The sequence below is a fragment of the Monomorium pharaonis genome, chromosome 8 (assembly GCF_013373865.1).
Source record: "Monomorium pharaonis isolate MP-MQ-018 chromosome 8, ASM1337386v2, whole genome shotgun sequence".
NCBI classification, from domain to species: domain Eukaryota; kingdom Metazoa; phylum Arthropoda; class Insecta; order Hymenoptera; family Formicidae; genus Monomorium; species Monomorium pharaonis.
In genome coordinates, this window is record NC_050474.1 from 7,815,994 (window position 1) to 7,838,310 (window position 22,317).

At 31.6% G+C, this 22,317-nt stretch overlaps 3 protein-coding genes across 11 annotated transcripts; 2 read left to right on the forward strand and 1 right to left on the reverse strand.

Annotated features, from left to right (window-relative positions):
• Positions 1-539: 539 nt before the first annotated feature.
• Positions 540-11,712, forward strand: LOC105840178 (DNA-directed RNA polymerase III subunit RPC1). 8 transcript variants are annotated; one of them, XM_036290814.1, is made up of 23 exons: positions 540-683; positions 749-945; positions 1,040-1,188; positions 2,181-2,270; positions 2,436-2,571; positions 2,770-2,919; positions 2,983-3,330; positions 3,428-3,739; positions 4,789-4,926; positions 5,003-5,200; positions 5,279-5,515; positions 5,611-5,941; positions 7,089-7,338; positions 7,410-7,639; positions 8,181-8,531; positions 8,588-8,756; positions 8,842-9,184; positions 9,259-9,446; positions 9,686-9,842; positions 9,951-10,103; positions 10,178-10,378; positions 10,541-10,674; positions 11,314-11,434. In XM_036290814.1, the coding sequence occupies exons 4-23, from the start codon at positions 2,227-2,229 to the stop codon at positions 11,432-11,434; spliced, it is 4,191 nt and encodes a 1,396-aa protein (XP_036146707.1). In that variant the 5' UTR covers positions 540-683; positions 749-945; positions 1,040-1,188; positions 2,181-2,226. The 8 variants fall into 8 exon arrangements, with proteins under 8 accessions (XP_036146707.1, XP_036146708.1, XP_036146709.1 ...); XM_036290815.1 differs by having other exon boundaries at positions 749-932; XM_036290816.1 differs by having other exon boundaries at positions 749-932; positions 1,095-1,188.
• A 117-nt stretch (positions 11,713-11,829) lies between these two features.
• LOC105834258 (parkin coregulated gene protein homolog) lies at positions 11,830-13,120 on the forward strand. Its single transcript, XM_012676598.3, has 4 exons — positions 11,830-11,958; positions 12,023-12,341; positions 12,419-12,568; positions 12,632-13,120. Exons 1-4 carry the CDS (start codon positions 11,854-11,856, stop codon positions 12,790-12,792), a joined length of 735 nt encoding a protein of 244 aa, XP_012532052.1. The 5' UTR covers positions 11,830-11,853; the 3' UTR covers positions 12,793-13,120.
• A 37-nt stretch (positions 13,121-13,157) lies between these two features.
• LOC105834260 (probable glutamine--tRNA ligase) lies at positions 13,158-18,329 on the reverse strand. 2 transcript variants are annotated; one of them, XM_012676600.3, is made up of 10 exons: positions 17,928-18,329; positions 17,164-17,471; positions 15,902-16,110; positions 15,571-15,823; positions 15,213-15,510; positions 14,740-15,119; positions 13,906-14,224; positions 13,615-13,835; positions 13,345-13,537; positions 13,158-13,284 (listed from the first exon to the last, which is right to left on the reverse strand). In XM_012676600.3, the coding sequence occupies exons 1-10, from the start codon at positions 18,039-18,041 to the stop codon at positions 13,234-13,236; spliced, it is 2,346 nt and encodes a 781-aa protein (XP_012532054.1). In that variant the 5' UTR covers positions 18,042-18,329; the 3' UTR covers positions 13,158-13,233. The 2 variants fall into 2 exon arrangements, with proteins under 2 accessions (XP_012532054.1, XP_036146715.1); XM_036290822.1 differs by lacking the exons at positions 17,164-17,471; positions 17,928-18,329 and adding an exon at positions 16,169-16,491.
• Between the last annotated feature and the right edge of the window lie 3,988 nt (positions 18,330-22,317).

Genomic DNA, 22,317 nt, shown 5'->3' on the forward strand with positions numbered 1-22,317 from the left:
TAGATCCAGACGTCACTGGACAAGATTCGTCGAAATCGAAGCCAAAATTGGTATCGAAAAAGAAGAAAGTGACAGCGCAATCAAAGATCTCGAGCACTGTAGACACGAGTTTGTCGAGTAGTCATGAGAGTACCAGCGAAAATACTATCCAGAGCGTAACGCAATCTGCGCAATCTGTGAAGCATGAATTCTCCTTCGCGACGGCCACGTCGTTACCAGATAAGATCGAGGTGAAAACCGGCGAGGAAGACGAAGAAATACTCTACAGTTATCGTGCGAAGCTCTTCAGATTCGATAATGCAGTGAAGGAATGGAAGGAACGCGGATTGGGCGACATCAAGCTGTTGCGTCACAGGGAGACCGGCAAGCTACGGCTGATCATGCGTCGGGATCACGTGTTAAAGCTGTGTCTGAATCACATAGTATCCAATGATCTGGAGTTTACACCGAAGGACGAGAAATCATGGTTTTGGTCTACCGCGGATTACAGCGAAGATGAGATTGAGTACATGCAATTCGCCTGTCGCTTCAAGACAGCCGAGATCGCTGCGGACTTTATGAAAGCAATCGATAACGCCAGAAAAAACGTTAAACTCGCAATGAAAATTCCGACGAAGACGACCACCTCTCCGGTCAAGGAGATCGAGATCGTCTACGAAGCGAAGGCTACTCCGGAGGAGAAGGTAGCCGCCTTAAAGTTGCAACTACCGGAGAACTTCTATGCTTACAAACAAAAGGATTGTTGCAGCTGCAGAGGGTGTAGGGAACCGAGTATAGTGCTAGATCCAGACGTCACTGGACAAGACTCGTCGAAAGTTGGCTGCTGCTGCTGCGCCGCGAGCAGGTGTTGTCTGCAACTTCCTAATCACCCTCAACGTGAAGTTCCATCCGCTTTCCGTTGAACCAGACTTGGACATACCGGATGTGAATCGGTATGAACTATAGGTTTGTTTTTTATTCCTGTACTGCTGCACTAGTGCAATAAGTAAGAATGAGAAAAAATATATTTGTCTTATTCTAACTTATTGCACCAGTGCAGCAGTGCAGGAATAAAAAATAAACCTCATACTGAACAAGAGCCGTGCGCCGAACAGGTAGTTAAATTCAAATCGCCCGACTTGGCCCACCAGTTCAAGGCACACATCGATAATATTCTGCAAGAATTACGCGAGAAGAGAACTGCCAAAGGTAGTGGTTAACTCTCACGTGATTATCAGATTGTAAATACGTCTAGTCCGCCGATTCTACTCGTTACTGTTTTTTTGCACAATGTTATTTTCTTTTTGTGATGCGGAAAATCGATTAATTAATAATTGTTGTGTTTGGATTTAAACTAGGATATAATAAGAGATATTTATCATACTAGTTTAATAAAACGGGATGGTATAACTATGAGAATGTGTATGTTTCGAAATTAAACTATGTTATTGATTTTATGGATTTTATAACACTGATTTTTGTAGAATTGTTACTCGTGTTAAACGATTGCAATCATTTATTTTATATGAAATTTTGTAATCTGTACGTTATATATAATCACAATAAACTACATATGCATTTTGCAGACGTCTTTTTTTCCTGTTAATGTTATTACACAAATAAAGCTTTTTTGGGACACTTATCGGAAAAAACCAGAAAAATTTTCAAGGAATTTCTTTTCTTATGTTATAAAGGTGTCTTCACGCTGACGCTTGACGCTCATTTTCAGCGTCAAGAGACATTACGTGACTAAAAATGAATGGGTATCTTATTTTTAGTCACGTGATATCTTGACGCTGAAAATGAGCGTCAAAATCAAAAGACATCACGTGGCTAAAAATAAAGATACCCATTCGTCATTTTTAACCTGTTGCATCAGAGCAGCAGTGCAGCGAAAAAGAACAAGCTATCACGGGTGTTTGAGTTTTGAGTACCTTGCCGAATTCTTAAATCTGCATGGCAATGACAGCATGTTTGATTATGACATAAATAAAACTGCAAATAATCGAAACAATTCTTGGTGATTATTCCTTTTTAAACCTGCTGTTTTCTGTTAAAATTTTCATCGGATAACACTATTCCTACACGTTCAAACTAAAGTTTTTTTGAGAACATGTGTCTTAACCTATAAGGCAGGGTGAAGGCGCTTAGCTACTTCACTCGGAGTATAACAAAAAAAAAACTTAGGAAATTGTCAACAGGAATTGTCACTACAGCTGTTGGCGTTGACGCCAGTAAAGAAACGCCATGGTGAAGGAACAATTCAGGGAGACGAATATCGCCAGCAAAGTGTAAACTTATTTACTTTCACGAATTTAATAAAGTATTATCGAGTCTTCTCAAGTAAATAACAGTGTTATTTTGTATTAACGATATGTTGGAATGTGTTAGGGTCGCGACATTATTGCGACACAAATATCATTTATAATTTTGTATTTAAAATTATTTTTCTCTAGCTCCCATATATCTTTTGGAGTGGACAGCACGCTTGACATGACTATGCAGGCCAACGTGCAAGTGGTCCATAGAGAATTATACTACGAAGATTCAACACGTACTCCGTTTCCACATGGAGCACTCGACAAACGCATGGTACTTAAAGATTCTATATATTAACTTATTCAATTTTGACATTGCATAATATTTTAATGTTGCACAATATTATTAATTGTCATACATATGCATATTATGAGTTTGTTTTGAATTATTTAAAGAAACATTGTACAATATTATTGTATAATTATTATTAATTGTTTGCAGATTACTTTAAAAAAACATTTCTATTTATAGGGAGTGAGTTCCATGGGAGCAGACTGTGAAACGTGTGGTAAAAAGCTGAGTGACTGCGTAGGACACTTTGGATATTTGGATCTAGAATTACCAGTCTTTCACATTGGCTACTTTAAATCAATCATTCAGATTTTGCAAACAATTTGCAAGGTAATAATGCAACTTTATTCAATAATTGCCTTTTCTGTACGAATGCATTTATAATTTTCACAGAGATGCGCTCATGTTTTACTAACACGTGAGGAAAGAAAATTTTATCTACGCAAAATAGAAAATCCAAATTTGGGATATTTAATACGTAAGGCATTACGCAAACAAATCTGGGAGAGAGCTAGGAAAAAAACGGAATGTCCAAATTGCAAGTCATACAACGGACCCGTGAAAAAGGCTGGTTTTCTCAAAATTGTACATGAGCAATATAAGAACTTAAAGAAAACGGATCCTATTATTCAAGAGAAATTAACTGACTTGGGTCCAAAGATGGCACGTGACAAAGAATATAAGAATTTAATAGAGCAAAACTACAGATGTCTATTTGATCAATATCTGTATCCAAACATGGTACGATTTAAAGAAAAGATATCATAAAATGTTGTAAACGTTTAATATATTTTTGCGTGTAGAATTTATATAATTTTAAATATACATTTTTTTTAAGGTTCAAGAACTTTTCAATAGAATTCCAACAGGCGATAGGTATCTTTTGTTAATGAATCCCGAGCGCGCTTCACCAGTAGATTTAATACTGACGAGGATCCCCGTACCGCCAGTTTGTATTAGACCTAGCGTTGTATCCGACCTGAAAGATGGCACAAATGAAGATTATCTGACAATGAAAATATCAGAATTAACTATAATTAATGAGTATATTCGCAATAGAGGTACTAACATGGAAAATTGGGATTATCTTCAACTCCACTGTGGTCTTTACATTAATAGTGAAATATCTGGAATACCTCACAACATGCTAGTAAGTTTCTTACATTAAAAAAAACGTTAATACCAGAATGACTCTAGTTATTTCCCATAATTTTGTAGATGCTGAAAACAACTTTAGTTTTCAATAGTTTTACTGCAAATTTCTTAAAATTTGTTTATTACGTTACAATTAAAAAAAAATTGTGATAAAAGTCAGTACATTAAATATTGTAATTATGAAAAAAGATGCAAAAACCTTTTTTACAACTTTAATTGCAAATTCCTGAAAATTATGATATAATGGAACAGTTTGGAAACCATATTCATATTTAATATCCAAAACTACAAGAAATAACTAATCCTTTTTTTCTGTATAATTAATTTTGAAAAAGAGCAGATAAATGGGGATGGATTTTTTGTTTACTGCAAATTAATTTTGATTTTTTGAGATTAGATTTGTTTACTGAGTCTGCAATGCGAAAACTTACCAATCAAAAAGTTTTATTGAATTTTGGGTGGAAACCGTCATTTCTGCCGTCGCTGATAACGATGTACATACATATCGTTGGCCAAATTCGAAAATCTAACTACATAGAAACTGCATAGAAGTTAGTAAATTTTGGAATTTGGTTGACGATATCTGGTATATGCCACATTCACGGCATAGAGTTGTTCTTAAACATATTTTACAAAACTATTTGTTTTGTTGAAGGTTTTCACATTATATTTTATAAATTATTTAATTTGTTTAAAATTTTTACATTATATTTTGCAATTACATTATAGTTTTCACATTAAAAATTCAAATTTTGACATCTATTAATTATAACCGCCATATTGAGTCCACCATATAGAATTTTAAAAAACCCGACTCGGCATCGTAGAAAGTAGATGTAATTAGCTAAATTTAAGTCTTTGCTGTTTACAGTTAAATTAATTTTAGAAAACATGGGGTGTCCGATTGAGAAAGAACGTCCCATAACGTCCCAATAAAGTTTTTTTATGTTAACAGTTACGGAAAAAATGCAGAAAAAAGGAGAAATTAAAAATAGTACATTTACCCTCTATCATAATTTATCCCTCTCTTCTTTACATTTTTAGCCTAAAAAGTCTGGTAGAGGTATAGTACAAAGACTCAAAGGAAAACGAGGTCGTTTTCGAGGTAATTTGTCTGGTAAACGTGTCGATTTTACTTCTCGCACAGTAATTTCGCCCGATCCAAATCTTAGAATAGATCAAGTAAGTCTCATGACAGAAATTTAAATCGGCAATAATACTGGCGATGTATCTAATAATATTGGACTTCTTTACACAGGTTGGTGTACCTGTACATATTGCAAAGATTTTAACATATCCTGAAAGGGTCATTCCGTCAAATTTAGAACTAATGCGACAATTAGTTAGAAATGGTCCAGACATACATCCTGGAGCAAACTATGTGCAATATAAGAGCTCGCAAAATAGGCGATATCTTAAATATGGCGATCGAAATAAAGTTGCCCATGACTTAGAGGTACAATTTGCATTATTATATGATATTAAAATGATATGTCAGGACTTCAACATATTTTGCTATACTATTTTTTTACAGCCCGGCGATATTGTCGAAAGGCACCTCAAAGACGATGACTTAGTGCTGTTCAATCGGCAACCGTCTTTGCACAAATTAAGCATAATGACACACAGAGCCAAGATATTGGAGCATCGAACGTTTAGATTCAATGAATGCGTTTGTACACCCTACAATGCCGATTTTGATGGGGATGAAATGAATCTCCATTGTCCACAGACTGAAGAAGCCAGAGCGGAAGCGTTAATTTTGCTAGCAGTAAAGCTTTTTTGACAATTGATTAATATACTTTTATAAAATTATTAAATTAAAAGCGTATGAATATGTTAAAATATTTTGCTTTTTATTTATAGAATAAGTCCAACCTGGTCACACCTCGTAATGGTGAATTATTGATAGCAGCAACTCAGGACTTTATTACCGGTGCTTATCTTTTAACTCAGAAGGACACATTTCTTCAGATAGAGCAGGCTAGATTAGCTCTTTGCCTCTTAGCCGGCCCGGACGCTTCTACAGTCGTAACTCTTCCTCCACCTGCGATAATAAAGCCGGCGAGATTGTGGACTGGCAAACAAATATTTAGTTTAATTATACGACCGAATCCGGAATGTCCTGTCAAAGCAAATCTAAAGACGAAGGGTAAGGCGTATACCGAAAACGAGGAACTCTGCATTAATGACGCCTGTAAGTGACAATTATACATTATAATCAGGGTTGGGTAATAACTAGTTAAAAAATTAAAAGTTAATAAAATTAAATTAATGACTTTTAATTTAACCTAGTAAAATAATTAATAAAATAATTTTTAATTAATTATTTTTATAATTTTTAAAACGCGTAAATTATAACTCATTAACTTTTTTATAACAAGGAAACCTCGCGAACCCGACAATTCAGATTTTAATGAAACTTGGCATAAATGTAGAGGGAGTAAATACATGAATTTAGAAATTTTTCGTTTGGGCTTATAAACAGTTTAAAGGGTTGAAACACCCTTCAAAGGTTGAGGGTTTTTGCCTTTTTTTGATGTATCTCTTAAACTAAACACAATATTAAAAGATGTTTTATACAAAAGTTTTACAACATAAATATCTCTAACTATGCTATTCATTTTTTGAAAAAGTTTTTTTTAAAAAAAATGTTTTTCAAAAAATGACTTGGTTACATAGAGGTATTTATGCTGTAAAATTTTTTGTATAAAATATTTTCGATATTTTGTTTAATTTATGAGATATATCGAGAAATGGCAAAAATGTCTTTATCTTTGAAGGGTGGTTTCACCTCTTTAAACTGTTTATAAGCCCAAACGAAAAATTTCTAAATTCATGTATTTACCCCCTCTACATTTATGTCAAGTTTCATAAAATCAGAATTTTCGGGTTTGCGAAGTTCCCTTGTAAGTTAAAAATTTTATTTTATAAAAGAAAAAATTATTAAAGAAAATGTATTTTTATATAAGAAATTATATTTATTTTATATAAACTTAATTTCCAAAATTTTAAATTTATTTATTTATTTATTTATTTATTTATTGACTGTACATGTTGTAATTGTTCCGTTTAGGGTAATCTTATTTTTTTAAATTATAACATTCTAATTTAACACAAAACATTTTTCAAAATTAACTTTTAATTTATGTTAAATTGATTTATTCTTTACACAATTTTTAATTGAATTAGTTTTTTGTTCATGTATCTTTTACATTAATTAAATTAATGTTATAAGTTATTAACTTTAACCTAATTTAATTTTAAAGAAATATTAATTTATTCAACTCTAATTATAGTTTTATTATTTACATTTGTTTTAAAGAATTAAATTAAATCCACAGATGTTATCATTCGTAATTCAGAGCTTCTAGCGGGAACAATGGATAAATCGGTATTGGGTTCAGGATCAAAACAAAATATATTTTATGTTCTACTACGCGATTGGGGTGAAGATGTAGCAATCACAGCTATGTGGCGTTTAACCAGAATAACGAACCATTTTAATTTTGAGAGAGGAATATCTCTCGGTATTGGTGATCTTATACCTAGTCAAGGTCTTCTTAAATCCAAGGAAGCGCTGTTACAAGAACAGTATGATAATTTTAACAAGTTTAAATTCAACTGTTTGAAAAAAATGTATAATTCTAATTATGTTTATACAGTTACGGTAAATGCAGAGGTTACATTAAACAAATGGAAGAAGGCCGTCTTGTCTGTCAACCTGGATGTTCAGAAGAGGAAACATTAGAATCGAAAATATTAAACGAACTTTCAGTAATCCGCGAGCTTGTTGGTAAAGATTGCTTGAAAGAATTGCATCGCACTAATACTCCTCTTATTATGGCACTTTGCGGTAGTAAGGGTAGTTTTATCAACATCTCTCAAATGATTGGTACGTTCAAGTAATAATTATAGGAATATTTAGGATTAAGTAATTAATTAAAAGTTAAATAACAAAGTAAAAAAATTAATAACTTTTAACTTAATTTAAAATCCACTGAGTTAATTTTTAACTTGAACTAATTATTTTTAGCACAAATTTAAATTTATTAATTTTTTTAAGAATTAAAAATTTACTTATATAAGAGAAAAAAATACATAAAAAATATAAATAACAATCTTATAAAAAATAAAAACAAAAATAATTTCTTTATTACTTTTTATAAACTTAATTTACAAATAAAATATTAAATTTTAATCTATTATGATTGTTTTGTTATTTAAAATAAACTTATTTTAAAAAACTACAATAACAATTTAAGTATAATTTAATGTTTTTCAAAATTAATTTTTATTTAGTTTTATTGTACCTTTTATAACGTAACTAAATTAATTTTTAGCTTTAACATATTTAGTTTAAAAAATTAACTTATTTAACCCTGATTACTGTTTTTAATTGTTTTGGTGCTATTTAACATAATTTATCTCTTTAGCTTGTGTAGGTCAACAAGCTATCAACGGACGTAGAGTGCCTGATGGATTCGAAAATCGTGCATTACCTCACGTTTTAGCACGATTAAAAACACCGGATGCTAAAGGTTTTGTGGAAAATTCATTTTATTCTGGATTAGTGTCTAAGGAATTCTACTTTCATGCAATGGGCGGTCGAGAGGGTCTCACAGATACCGCTGTAAAAACTGCAGAGACTGGATATATGCAAAGACGATTGATTAAGAGCTTAGAAGATTTGTGTATCCATTACGACATGACAGTGCGTAATTCGATGCACGATATCGTACAGGTTCCATATGGCGGAGATGGATTGGATCCTACGTACATGGAGGGTATGTAAACATTGTATATTTCATGTAAACAAGATAATACACATTTTTTTCTATAGGTAAAGATTGTCCCGTGGATTATGTCAGAGTGTACGATCATGTGAGAGCGAAAATGCCTCATAAAACCGAAGAACCTTTAAGTGCTGCTAACGTAAGGAACGCCACAAAGGAAATGCTATCATCCGAGGAATACGATTGTCTCAGTGATGAATTTAAAAAGGCATTGACGTAAGATAATACAATAAATATACGATACGTAATAAATTTCAATACTACAACTTTGACAAATTAAATATTGTTTTTTTTTTTGCAGCACATTTTTATACGATTCTGTGGCGACAAAAATAGCGCATTATCGGAAAAATTTTAAATCGGATGCACCAGTGGTCTCGCAACTGGAACGTTTCACCGTCTCGCAGTTGGTAGAATTTATTCACACTTGCAAGGAGAAATACATGAGAGCTAAGATAGAACCGGGTACTGCTGTAGGCGCACTCGCTGCTCAAAGTATTGGCGAGCCGGGAACTCAAATGACACTCAAAACGTTTCATTTCGCTGGTGTAGCATCCATGAACATCACGCAGGGTGTACCGCGTATTAAAGAAATTATTAACGCGAGTCCGAAGATCAGTACTCCCATTATAACAGCGACATTGGTAAATAGTTATTCCAAACATATGTGTATATTATGTGGAGTACGGTTTTGACCAATTAATCCTTTATTTTGCAGATCAATCAAGAGGATCCTGAGTTTGCCGAGAAAGTAAAAGCACGAATCGAGAAAACAACTCTGGGAGATGTAGCTAAATATATCGAAGAAATATATTTGCCCAGGGATCACTTTCTTAAAATAAAGTTAGATACTGATAGGATTAAATTGTTAAAATTAGAAATTGATCTTCAGCATATAAAGAAAAAGTAAGAGTACATTTAAAAGTCCAAGATGACTTTTATTTTCTTCTCTCTCTTACAACAATTATTAATTTAATTTATTCTGACATGTATATCGCAAAAACAAAACTTTACTTGATTTCTCTTATTTGATATCATATTGCTATAATAAAAAAAAAACAGACTTTGTAATGCTGTACATTTTATGCTTTAAAATAATTAAAAAAAATGTATTTTTGAATAATAAATAATTTATTATTCTTTAGACTCATTGCTTCAAAATTGAAACTAACAGAGCAGAATATAACGGTAGATAAAATCGAATCTACTATTGAAATTCGACCAAATCGGCAAAGCAGTAAAGATAATTCAAATTTTCCATTTCGTCAATTGACCGAGACCATTCCAAATATTGTAGTAAAGGTAAAAATACATAGAAAATATATATCTTTATACGACATATTTCTGTAAAATATAAGTTTTATAACATAAGAAAATATTTGTATATATATTGTACTTATATTTTTGCAGGGCTTGCCATCGGTCAATAGAGTGGTTGTACATAATGAAAATCTAGATAAAACGAATACATATAAGTTATTTGTCGAAGGTGATAATTTCAGAGAAGTTATGGCAACGCGTGGTATTAACGGCGAAAAGACGACGTCAAATAATACTATAGAAGTGAGTTGAAAAAAATCATCCAAATGATAAAAAACATAATGACTAAAATATATTTATGATTTATTCCATCTTAGGTTTTCAAAACGCTCGGGATAGAAGCAGCCAGAACAACCATTATGTTAGAAATTAAATCAGTAATGGAAAATCATGGAATCAGTATTGATCATCGACATTTAATGCTCTTGGCAGATTTAATGACTGGCAGAGGAGAAGTGCTTGGTATTACGAGGCAAGGTTTAGCAAAAATGAAAGAATCGGTTTTGAACTTGGCATCGGTGAGGTTTTCTTTTTTTATTTTACTCTATTTTTTGCACATTTTTCATAATGTATAACATAGAATTATTAAATCGAGCTTGGTGTTTTTAGTATTTGAATTTGAATAAATATTTTAAGAAAAATTGGAAACCAGTTTTTGCAAACTAGCTGTTTGTTTACAGTTTGAGAAAACAGCAGATCATCTATTTGATGCGGCTTATTACGGACAAAAAGACATTATTTGTGGCGTATCGGAATCAATCATAATGGGCCTTCCAGTTCCATTAGGCACGGGAATCTTCAAATTGCTTCATAAATATCCTTTTCATATTATATTTATTATTAATTATTGAATACACACGCGTGCGCACACGCACGTACACATACAAAAGTGAACACAGGGATAGGAGTAATACATTATTTTTCATTTTTAGTTAACTATTACATGATAATGACTCAATTACTGTCGCTTTTGTCAACTGTAAAATAAAAGTAAAAGTATAAAGTATAAGAGCTTTATGTAAAAATATTTTTTAATATTAAACTAAGTGTAAGATAATACTATCATATAAACATAAATAAGTACATGACAGTAATAGGAAAGCAATATTAATCTAGCGAATTTCAATATTCAAGACATTGATGGACAGTAATAAATTCAGATTTTAAGTTTTTATTTCTTTATATTTTATTCTTATTTTTCATTAATTTGAATAATTGATTTTCTTGAGATTTTCTTGTTGCTTTTATTTTATAATTTATATATTAAATTTTTTACTTGAATAAATAATGATTTATTATATATTTAAAAAAAGTTATAAAATATATCAATATCAATGTTTTACCATTATATGCTTAAAGTAACAATAATTGAGACAGTTACCTTATTTTTATTTAAAAAACGACATATAACTAGATACTTAATACATGTTTATTTTTCTTAATAATTAAATACGGCAGATAAAGATGAACCGCGTACTAGGAAACTACTATTTGATGATCCACAATTCCACAAGCCATTCCGTCTTGGAAAACGACTTCAACGAGCACGACCGCGTCCAATATTGCAAACTTAGTATTAATAAAAAAACATTTTAAATTTAGTAAAAAAGAACAAGAAAAAAAATATTAACAATATTTTTCATTCTACAATCATTATATTTTTATGTAATCATGTCACGTCTAAACCATTATTTGATTCATATCTATGATCAGATACTAGATATAATTTATAACTTATATTAAATAAAAAGGGATATTATTTTCCATCTGTGAATCTTTTGATAAAGTAACTTTTGTATTTATCTGTTAGTTGTGGTACGAATAAATGTCAATAAAAGTTTTGTTGCTAGGAGACAGTATTGTTTGATCTAAATCCGTTTTCGACCTACATTTACACGCGCGTATAATTTCTCATGACATTCGAATAAAATGTTTGAGTAAAACGTATAATTTGATTGAACTCGGTATTGAAAGAAAGATATCGAATATCGGAATGGTGAACGAAAAAGAATTTTGGACGGAGGTGCGAAAAGATATACCACGATACAAAAAGAGAAAACCACGAGTAGTTCCAGCCTTTACTATTCAAGCATTGCAGGTAACACATTAATAGAATATTAGAATAGACGTAACGCGATAATATGGTATCAATTTTAATACAGGAAAACACTGTCGTCGCGAATCCTCCAAGAGTTGGATTATACAAACCTCGTCCGCCGAAACCGTCAACTTTCAGAAAGTTTTATAAGCGTGGCGTATTTCCTATCTCTTTGGAGAACGACGGCTATAATCAGAAAATTAATTGGAAGGTAGATATAGAAGATTTGGATTTCCACCATTATTTGCCAATGTTCTTCGATGGATTGACAGAAACCGAACAACCATATAAGTTTCTGGTAGAGCAGGGAATATCAGATATGTTAGAGCATGGTGGGCCAAAAATATTGCCCGTTGTTCCTCAATTGATTATTCCCATTAAGAGTAAGTTTTGTAATCTAATTTAATGTAGAAAAAATATTTGTAATTTAAAATACTGTAATTTAAAAAAATCTTGGTAGATGCTTTGAATACAAGAATGCCCGAGATAATCTGTACTACCATGAAAGCGCTTCAACGTTTAGTGCAATCAGCTGATTGCGTCGGTGAAGCTTTAGTTCCGTATTTTAGACAAATCTTGCCTATCCCAAACTTACTTAAAGACAGAAATGGTAAGCATGTTTCTGATACTTTTTCTGTATTCAAACAGAAATAAGATTTTTCCGTGATTTCAGTAAACCTTGGAGAAGGCATCGATTATTCTCAGCAAAGAGGAGAGAACGCAGCGGATATTATACAAGAGACGCTCGAAATTTTAGAAAGATACGGTGGTGAAGATGCCTTCATAAATATTAAATACATGGTTCCCACTTATGAATCCTGTATGATGAATTAATAGGTAGAAAATAACATTGTAATATTTTTAAAAGATTTATTCTTTATTCATAAAAATGTAACCATTACAAAATCAAAAATGCATGCATAATATAACAAAGTTATACACAATATAAAGATATGTAGCGAAAATTATATATTTGTGTGTGTGTGTGTATACACACACATACATATACATATACTTACATAACAAGCATTATATATTATGAAAGTATTATATCAATTATTTGTAATTTGACACTAATGATATTAACATCAAATGTAAATAATTTATCTTTTAAAAGTTTTATCTTTATAAAAAAATGAAATAGAAAAAGTAAAATAAAAACTGAAATAAAAATAAAATTTACATAATAAAGAACGCACTTTTTTCCGTATAAAAGCTAACAGTAAAAATAGTAGAGATGTTTTTTGGCGATACAAATTATTACAAAAAATATATTTACACCTTTCCTGTATCTTCTTTCAGAGTTACGGTACGATTAAAAACAAACTGAAATAAAAAAAGAATGTCAAATGCAACATATACGTATGTAAATATTTTTACACTTACCTTCTTAGATTTGGTATCAGGATCCACAGAAAAAAAGCCTATACGTTCAAATTGAAATTTATCGTACACTTTTGCTGTCTCAGCTAAACTATTATCCATATATGCTACAACTTCCTTTTTGCTTGATGGATTAATATCACTTAAAAATCCGTGTGGTACTTCATTTGTGTCTTCTGGATTTTTGTGCTTAAATCTACAAGAAATTAGATTTTTAATTATACTATAGAGTGCCAAATTTTTGTTTTTAGTAATTTAGAACATCATACTCACAAACGCTCATATAGTCTAACGGATGCTAATAACGGATGAGATACCCAGTGTATAAATGCTTTTGGTTTATTTTTTTCCGAAACAGGATCCTGTCTAACAATTATGTTTGTAATGTTACCACAGGCATCCTTTTCAATACTTTCAAACGTCACTATAACGCCTGCATGCTTTAAACCTACAGATTGTTTTGGTGTTAAGCGTCTAAAACCTTTTTCTTCAATCTGCAAGTATCGATATTGAAATAAAACAATTGTAAATTTTCAGAAAGAGGCAGAAATGTACACAGCGTACTTCTTTGAAGTCTGTGGCTTCAATATACACAATCTCGTCAAATGTAATTTCATGATTTCCTCTTTCAGATTCGTTAGGAAAGTTGGGTACAATAAGCTTTATAGCTTTCTCTTGAGGAAAATTTCTGATGGTTAATTTGATAGGTTCTAAAACCACCATATGTCGGGCGGCAGTAACATTTAGAACATCTCGAACAGCTGCTTCCAATGTGGTAGGATCAACAGTTGCTTGTGCACCAGTTACACCCATTTGGGCGCAAAAATTGTTTATAGCTTCTGGTGGAAATCCACGTCTACGTAGTGCGGTCAATGTAAATAATCTATTTTAAAAAGTGATAGAATTATCAGACATTATTAAGCAAAATAATCGCAAACAGTAATTAGTGTTAAAAAGTTAATAATAATTAAAAGCTAATAACTTTTAATTTATTTTAATTTAAAATGAGTTATTTTTAACTTCAACCATGATTACTTTTTAAATTCAAATTTTAATTTATTAACATTTTTTCGCAATTAAAATTTGACATATCTAAAGAAAAAAATTACAAAAAAGATACATTCCCACATAAAAAAATATTTCTTTATTATTTCATATAAGTTTAATTCACAAATGAAATATATTTAATAATTCATATTATAATTGTTTTGTTATTTAAAATAATCTAATTTTAAAATATTGATACTCTAATTTAACATAAAAAATGCTTTTCAAAATTAACTTTTATAATATAATTTTATTTAATCTTCATGCAAATTTTAACTGAGTTTTTTGTTCAACTTTTAATTTACACAATCCCTAAAGTATGAGTTTGATAATATTCGTTATATATTATACCTGGGATCATCCCAATCGGATACTATTCCCTCTTGTATTAATTTGGAAATCTTTCTTTTAGAAACTACAGTATAATTGACATTCAATCGGCCATATTCCCACTGTACAGGACAATAAATGTCCAAGGCATTACAAAGCCAATAATAAGACGATCTTCGCGACTGAAATTCCTTTGTGCAGAGAGAATGAGTGATGTTTTCAATGCTGTCGCATAAGCAATGAGTATAATCATAAGTGGGATAGATGCACCATTTGTCACCAGTTCGATGGTGTGGCGAATACTTTATCCTGTACGCGACAGGGTCTTGTTTCCCTTCTTCCAAAGTCACTTTCATGCGCAAGGTCGCTTCTCCTTCTTCCAACAGACCATTCCTCATATCCTTTTTTTTTTTTTAAGAAAAATAAAATTAACATCGTAATAATATATAAAAAGAAGCAATAAGTTAAAAAAAAAAATATATATATATATATACATTGAATAGTTCCAAACTTTCATTGACTGGTCTGTCGCGCCAAGGACTTGGTACAGGATTGAAACCTTTTATCTCTTCGCTAGATTGATGACAAACGTAGGCTAAACCTTTCTTTATAAGCATTACAGCCCAATCATATAGTTGCTGAAAGTAGTCTGACGAATGTGTAATTGCAAATGGTTTGTAACCAAGCCATTCTACCATATCCCGTATGCCAACAAAAAATTTCTCCTCTTCTTTCTCAGGATTTGTGTCGTCGTATCGTAGATAGCATATGCCATCATAAGCAGCAGCATATCTACGAGATTCATTTTTTTAAATAATATATTTCATCTTTGAGAACAAAGAAGACGCATACCCGAAGTTAATATTGATAGCCTTTGCATGTCCAATATGTAAAATCCCATTGGGTTCAGGAGGGAATCTTGTTACCACTTTGCCACCAGTAGCTTTCAAATGTTTCTGCAGTAGATGATGGGTGTTCGGTGTTACAATGTATCCATCAGTTTTATAATTCTCACCAGGTTTGTGAAAATGAACTTTGGTCTTCATAAGTTCGCTTATAGTTCGCGCTTCCCCTGCCTTCTCACTATTTAATGCTTTCTTTTGATCTGAAAATTTATTGATATTGTATCAAGTCTAAACGTCCAACACACATTTCTTTCAACAGTGATGATCATATGGCTTACCTTCATTTGCAACTTCCAGCTTTTTTGCTTTCATCTGTTTGTCTTTTAGTTGTTTTGTTTGTTTAGGTGCCGGTGCAAGATCTGTATCAACTTTTGGTCCTAGTAGATCAAGAAGTTGAACATCAAATTCATTCTTTACTGCTTTACCATCTGCCCATTTCAAAATATTACGTACTTGTTGCATCAACGGACCAGAATTAAAGCGATACCTATTTAAATAATAAATTGTTATTATGTACTTATAAAGTTTTTTCTTGTTTTACCTACTGTATATACAGGGTGTTCCAGATTAACCAGAGGAGCCGGCATGTACGTATTTCTCATGAAAAACTGAGTCAAAATGTCAATAGCAAAATTTTGAGGAGTTAATAGTTTTCAAATGGTGCGCACTTGAAATGTTCCAACCACAGGCCGTCAAGACTTATCATTTCTATATGAGAGTGAAACTAAAAAGGGGATGTTAGAGCCCAAAGTGGCTTCTTACACTCTTTCTTGAAAAGAACAGAACTTTTTGGAAAAAAATTTTGGAAATGTTTGTCAACTGATGTTTTTAATATTATTTGATCGAATAATTTAATTAATATTGATTTTATTTATTAATTTATTTACATATAAAACGTATTTCAGAAACACATTTTTTATTGATATAAATGATGTTTTATCGAATTTGCAACTGATATTACTTTTTGTCAATTAAATTGGACTCGATTTAAGAATACAACAACAGATGTTAATAGAGATTTCACAGATTTATACGATGCTATAGTCATTCAGCACCATGCCGTTTAGCGATACTCGTCAAAGCGCCCAGACGGCCGCTTAGTTGCGCCGCGCATGACAGCGCGAGCTTGACGGCCTGTGGTTGGAACATTTCAAATGCGCACCATTTGAAAACTATTAACTCCTCAAAATTTTACTATTGACATTTCGACTCAGTTTTTCATGAGAAATACGTACATGCTAACTCCTCTGGTTAATCTGGAACACCCTGTATATACAGTGGGTAAAACAAGAAAAAACTTTATAAGTACATAATATATATGTATGTATATATAAATGTCCGAGACATGTATTTACATCCACAGATATACAAAAATTTATTATTATTAATCTTATAAATGTTTTATTGTAATATTAAAATTTAATTGTAATTTTTAAATATTAAAGATTATAATTAAATTTCAATATAATAATAAGAAGCATTAAAAATTAATAAAATATAGTCACTGGAACGTTTACCTCAATTATAATGTCTTATTCACCTTTTTGCTAATATCTCATCTTTGTGTGCTTTTATGATTTTCTCTACTTCTTCCTCTATTTGTTCAGGTAAAACTATGATACCTATACCACAAGATTCTTCAAACTTAGTTATATCGAGACCATCATTGTTGACGTTAGCTAACAGGTAAGTTAATGCGGCATCCACTCTCTGTACACTGTCCAGTTTCTTTTCAACTATGTAACCAGCAATAAATGGTAGTTTATTCACAATTTGATTTTTGATCTTGGATGCTAGATGATATAACAAAACACCAGTCTCTTGAGTAATAGGTCCATGTTTAGCTACCTGCCAAAATTGTAAATCTTAAATATACATATAAATAAAAAAACCTAGCATTATATTAAACAAACAAAGGCCAAAACTATAATTGATAAATATATTATGCAAAATGCATAATGCAACTGCAGGTCATATACAAAGAATAATGATGCAATAATTCCAATGAAACCGTAACATACCAAGTTATTTCAAATATATATCTTGGAAATATACTTTTTAATTTTGAGAATAGAATACAGTGGCACTTAACATTCGATTATGAGATTTAGGTCCATATTCAGAATTTGTTTCTTAATATCCTAACATGCTTTTTTGTCATTCTATCCACGTTTTACATCTAAAATGAGGACTAAGACTAAAACGACGAAAAACCGTACTAATTAATAACACTTTTGTAAGTACGTTTTGAATATGAGTTTCAGAGTTGCATATTCACCAGTGAAGATGAAATTTGACACCAACCTCACTTATAGCCAATTTGAGATTCTTCGTGACGTTCGCATTTTTCTGAGTCTCCTTGGCCTTTTGTTCGCTCAGACCGATTGTTTGAAACAGTCTCACGTCTTCCTCATCCATCGCTGATATTTTATTTAAAATTTGATAAATACAATTATCCAAAGCATATAAATCACAAAGGAAACCACGTGCGCTGCGAGTCGACCATATGGTTGATTCACTTTCACCGGCTTCACCGCGATTGACGCTGCTAGCTGTTAGCAGTAGTATAGGTTATAGGTAGCCAATCTTCGTTAAGAGGATTATATTGTTATCACTTGCGCCTCATCTGTGCAAACAAGATAAAAAATTAACAAGCGAGGAAGAGAATTGAACGTTTCCCAGACAGCACATAATATTTATGATAAATATTTATTAATATTTATTAATATTTATTTTTTCAAAATATTATATAAATATTTTACACATATTTTATATACACGAAGAAAAGAATCTTTATTCAACGTATTATTAAAATATAGACTAAATATTTTATATAATATTTATAGTAAATAAAAGATAAAGATTTGTATAAGTAATATTTTGTAAATATTTATAAATATTTTATAAGTATTTTTATAATATATTTATGATAAATCTTTATGATTTGTCAAATCTAAGACCACAAAAATATTTTATAAATATTGCGTTCTGTCTAAGGTATAATTTAGCTTTATCAAAAGAAAGAGAAAAAACATTTTTATAAGTTATTCCACATATATATGTTATTTCGCATATGTAAAAATCAGGCAAAAAACCTGTAAATTTATATTTATTTATAAAAATATTAGTTAACTATAAGTTTCATGTTTCTCACATCTGTTGAATTGATCTATAACAAATATGTATTCATGAGCATCAAGTGTTCATGGATCATCACAAAGTGCTAGGTAGTGTACGATCTTCGAAGTCAAGCAACGTCGACGGCGCGCGGCGCGGCGGTTCAGAGTTGGATGGGTGACCGCGCAAGTTAGGCAATCCTAAATGTGACTATGGTGTGGTGGGTCACGATGCTTGTTGAGAAACAACGTAAATTTTTTTTTTACATTATAATTGTGTTATTTCGATATTTTCATAATGCAAATTATACTGCATATATAGGACATGTACCCGAAATATTTTCTAAAACGTGAAAATAACGGCTTTTACTATCTGGGATAGTCATAAAAATAACGTTAAAATGTCATCTTTATTAGATGTAATCTAAAAACCTATGTTTTGTCATAAAAATAACAATAAAATACCGTCAAATGTACGATACTAGCTTCTTGAAAATGACGTCAATAATATGAAAACCCAAATAGCACTGGATGTTCCAAGGACGTTCATTTTAATTCCAATTCAGGTCCGCATGTCCATGGATATAAAATGGACATTCATAGGATGTCCATTATTGGAATTAAAACGGATATTCTATTCAGAACGTCCTATGCTGGATATCTGATCTTTATGTCCGCACTTGGATCTTACTTTTATATAATTTATCTTTATTATTTTTATTATATAATCTAAAAGAAATATTGTAAATTATATATATATATATATATATATATATATATATATATATATATATATATATAATATGATCAATAAGCAATGAGTTGCAAGAATCATAAAATCTATTGGATTATAACTAACCCAATTGCCTCAGGGGTTAGTTTTGGGTTGTAAACCCGGTTAACGCATGGTACTGTGACCCTTCATTGGGTCGGAAATCCAAAAGGGGCCTTTTAAGAAGAAGAAGAACTATGCATCTTGGTAACTATGCAAATAAACAAACCCAAAAAGGGCACGTCCAAATCCATGCCCAAATAAGTCTCGATATCGGTTCCCTACCGCCCCTTTTCTCGCCTCCGATTGTAATTGTTTTACGATGCATAATTCTTCAGTCTCTCGCAGCCCGGCACCGAAATCAGATCGTCCAGCAGATCTCTCCCGTCTTCCGCCGATCCTAGCTGCGGGGATTCACTTCCACTTTTCCCTATCATTCGCGCCGTGATAGTGCGAGTGAATTATTAATTAATCCGCTCCGGCCAAGCAATTCTTAATTTTCATATCCGCGTGAATGTTGTGAGAGTATTACGTCCGTGCGCAGGTGACCGTATCTTTCACGCGAACGTTCTCTGCCTCGCGCACAAGATCTCCGTCGGATCGCGCGCAAGATTTTCGAATTCGCGAGGGCCTCGATCTCGTGGCTCTGCAAGATTTCTGCGTCGATTAGGCAGCGCAATATCAGGGCGTATCAAGATATCCGACACAGTGTAAAAGATACGGTTCGCCCCTCGCTTCGAGCGTTCGTTTTTGAATAAATAATTCAGTGTGAGTGATATTTACGCTTTCTCCTTATTCCTATCACCTCCCGTGAACCTCCCGCATTCCTGCCCACTCACTTCGCGTCTCTATCTGGACGGATCCCGGCATTCCCTACGTGCGATCGCGTTTACCTCACCTCACGCACGCGCGAACAGCGACAAATAGTAATTTTACAGCAACATGATGGCAACATATGCTTAAATATTAATAACGTGCATATGACAGTAATATCTTGTAAACCGAATAGAAATGTGTAATAACTCACGTCAACAAAAATCGTATTTTTATTAATTTTCTGAATAATGTATACGTTATTCAAAATTATTTATTTAAAGTATTTTTTATTTTTTTAATTTAATTCAGCAAACATAATTTATAAAAATAATACAATAAATAATTATTTATGTAAGTTATTTAAGTTTCTAGATTTAATAGTAAAAAATAATATAGGTACCCAGATAGCACAGGACATCCTCAGGATCATCTTGAATATGTCCCGGGATGTCCTGGGATCTTGTCAGGATATAATAGTTGTATTATTGTAAATATTTTATATAAATATTTTATGTATAAATTTGACTTCTAAAGTAAGTTTAGAATGTTAGATTCTGTAATAGTATTAATATAAATTAAAATTTTACTCATGTCTTGAGGACATCCTTGGGACATCCTGAGGATATATGTATTCTAGCTGAAAACGTTATTCTTAAAATATTGTATAAAGAGTTTCATTAGCTACAAAATATCTGAAGATAAACTTAAATATAATGACTGTATAAATACCATACATTTTAGATAGCACAGAATGTTCTAAGAATATGATATCCTGAAAGTCCTCAGGACATCCTCAGGACATTCTAAAACAATCCTCAGGACATCCCAAGACAGTCCTTAGGACGTCCTAAGAGAGTCCTCAGGACATCCTAAAATAGTATTCAGGGACATCCTGGATGTATAGTAATTTTTGAAAAAGACGGGTAAATTAATATAGCAAGTGAGAAATTTTTTAATATTGTACGTATTTCTAAAATGTATTGCAAAATCAAATGTGTAAAAATGTTGACTTCAAAGTCAGATTGAATGTCTATACTTATTGAAACAACATGGCATATTAATAATACTAAAAAAATTATAAAAAATGAAATTAAATAATTTTTTTATTTTATTTTATACAAACGGCGCAAAAACAGTTTTTTTAAGTTATTCTACATGCTATTTCGCGCGCATATGTAAAAATGATTTTAAAAAACTGTAAAACTTTATATTTATATTTATAAAAATATAAGTTAACTATATATGTTTCATCCTTCTGAGAACATCTATTGTAATGATCTATAACAAATATGTATGCATAAACAAGAAGTACTCATGGATCATCACGAAGCGTTAGAGTGCGTATGATCTTAATTCGAAGTCAAGCAACGTCGGCGATGGTTGATATATACTTCCCAGATAACACAGTGTCTTCTTAAAGAATTCATAAAGTAGTCTTCCTTTTTGAACAGTAATTCCTGAGGAATTCATAGAAGAATACTTTAAGAATAATGTAAAAAGTTACATGCACCATGATTCGAATTCCTCAGGACTTCTTAAAGTATTCATATAGAATTACTTGTTAGGATTCTTCAGAACTTTTTAAAGTATTTATTAGGACTTCTCCAAGTAGATATCTCAAACGCAATTAAAAAATTTATTTTCAAGATTTCTGATAAATGTTCCAATTTTTATAATATTGGGACGTTTCTCCGAAAAATTTAAAAAATAAAAAATTTTGATTAATTTTGTAAGAGGAAGAAGATTATACCATGTTTCAGCCAAGCCATAGTCGTACCTATTAAAGCATGTTTAATTTCTGTACCTGAAAAAACAATCACCCGTCCAAGTGTTACCCTTACGGAAAAAAACACTCTAATTTTGAGACTTTACACTCAAAATTGAGTGTTAATACTCGATTTTGGAAGTTTATTCCCAAATTTAGGTGTATACGCTCAAATCTTGAGTATTTACACTAAAGATTGAATGTTTATACTCGAACATTGAGTGT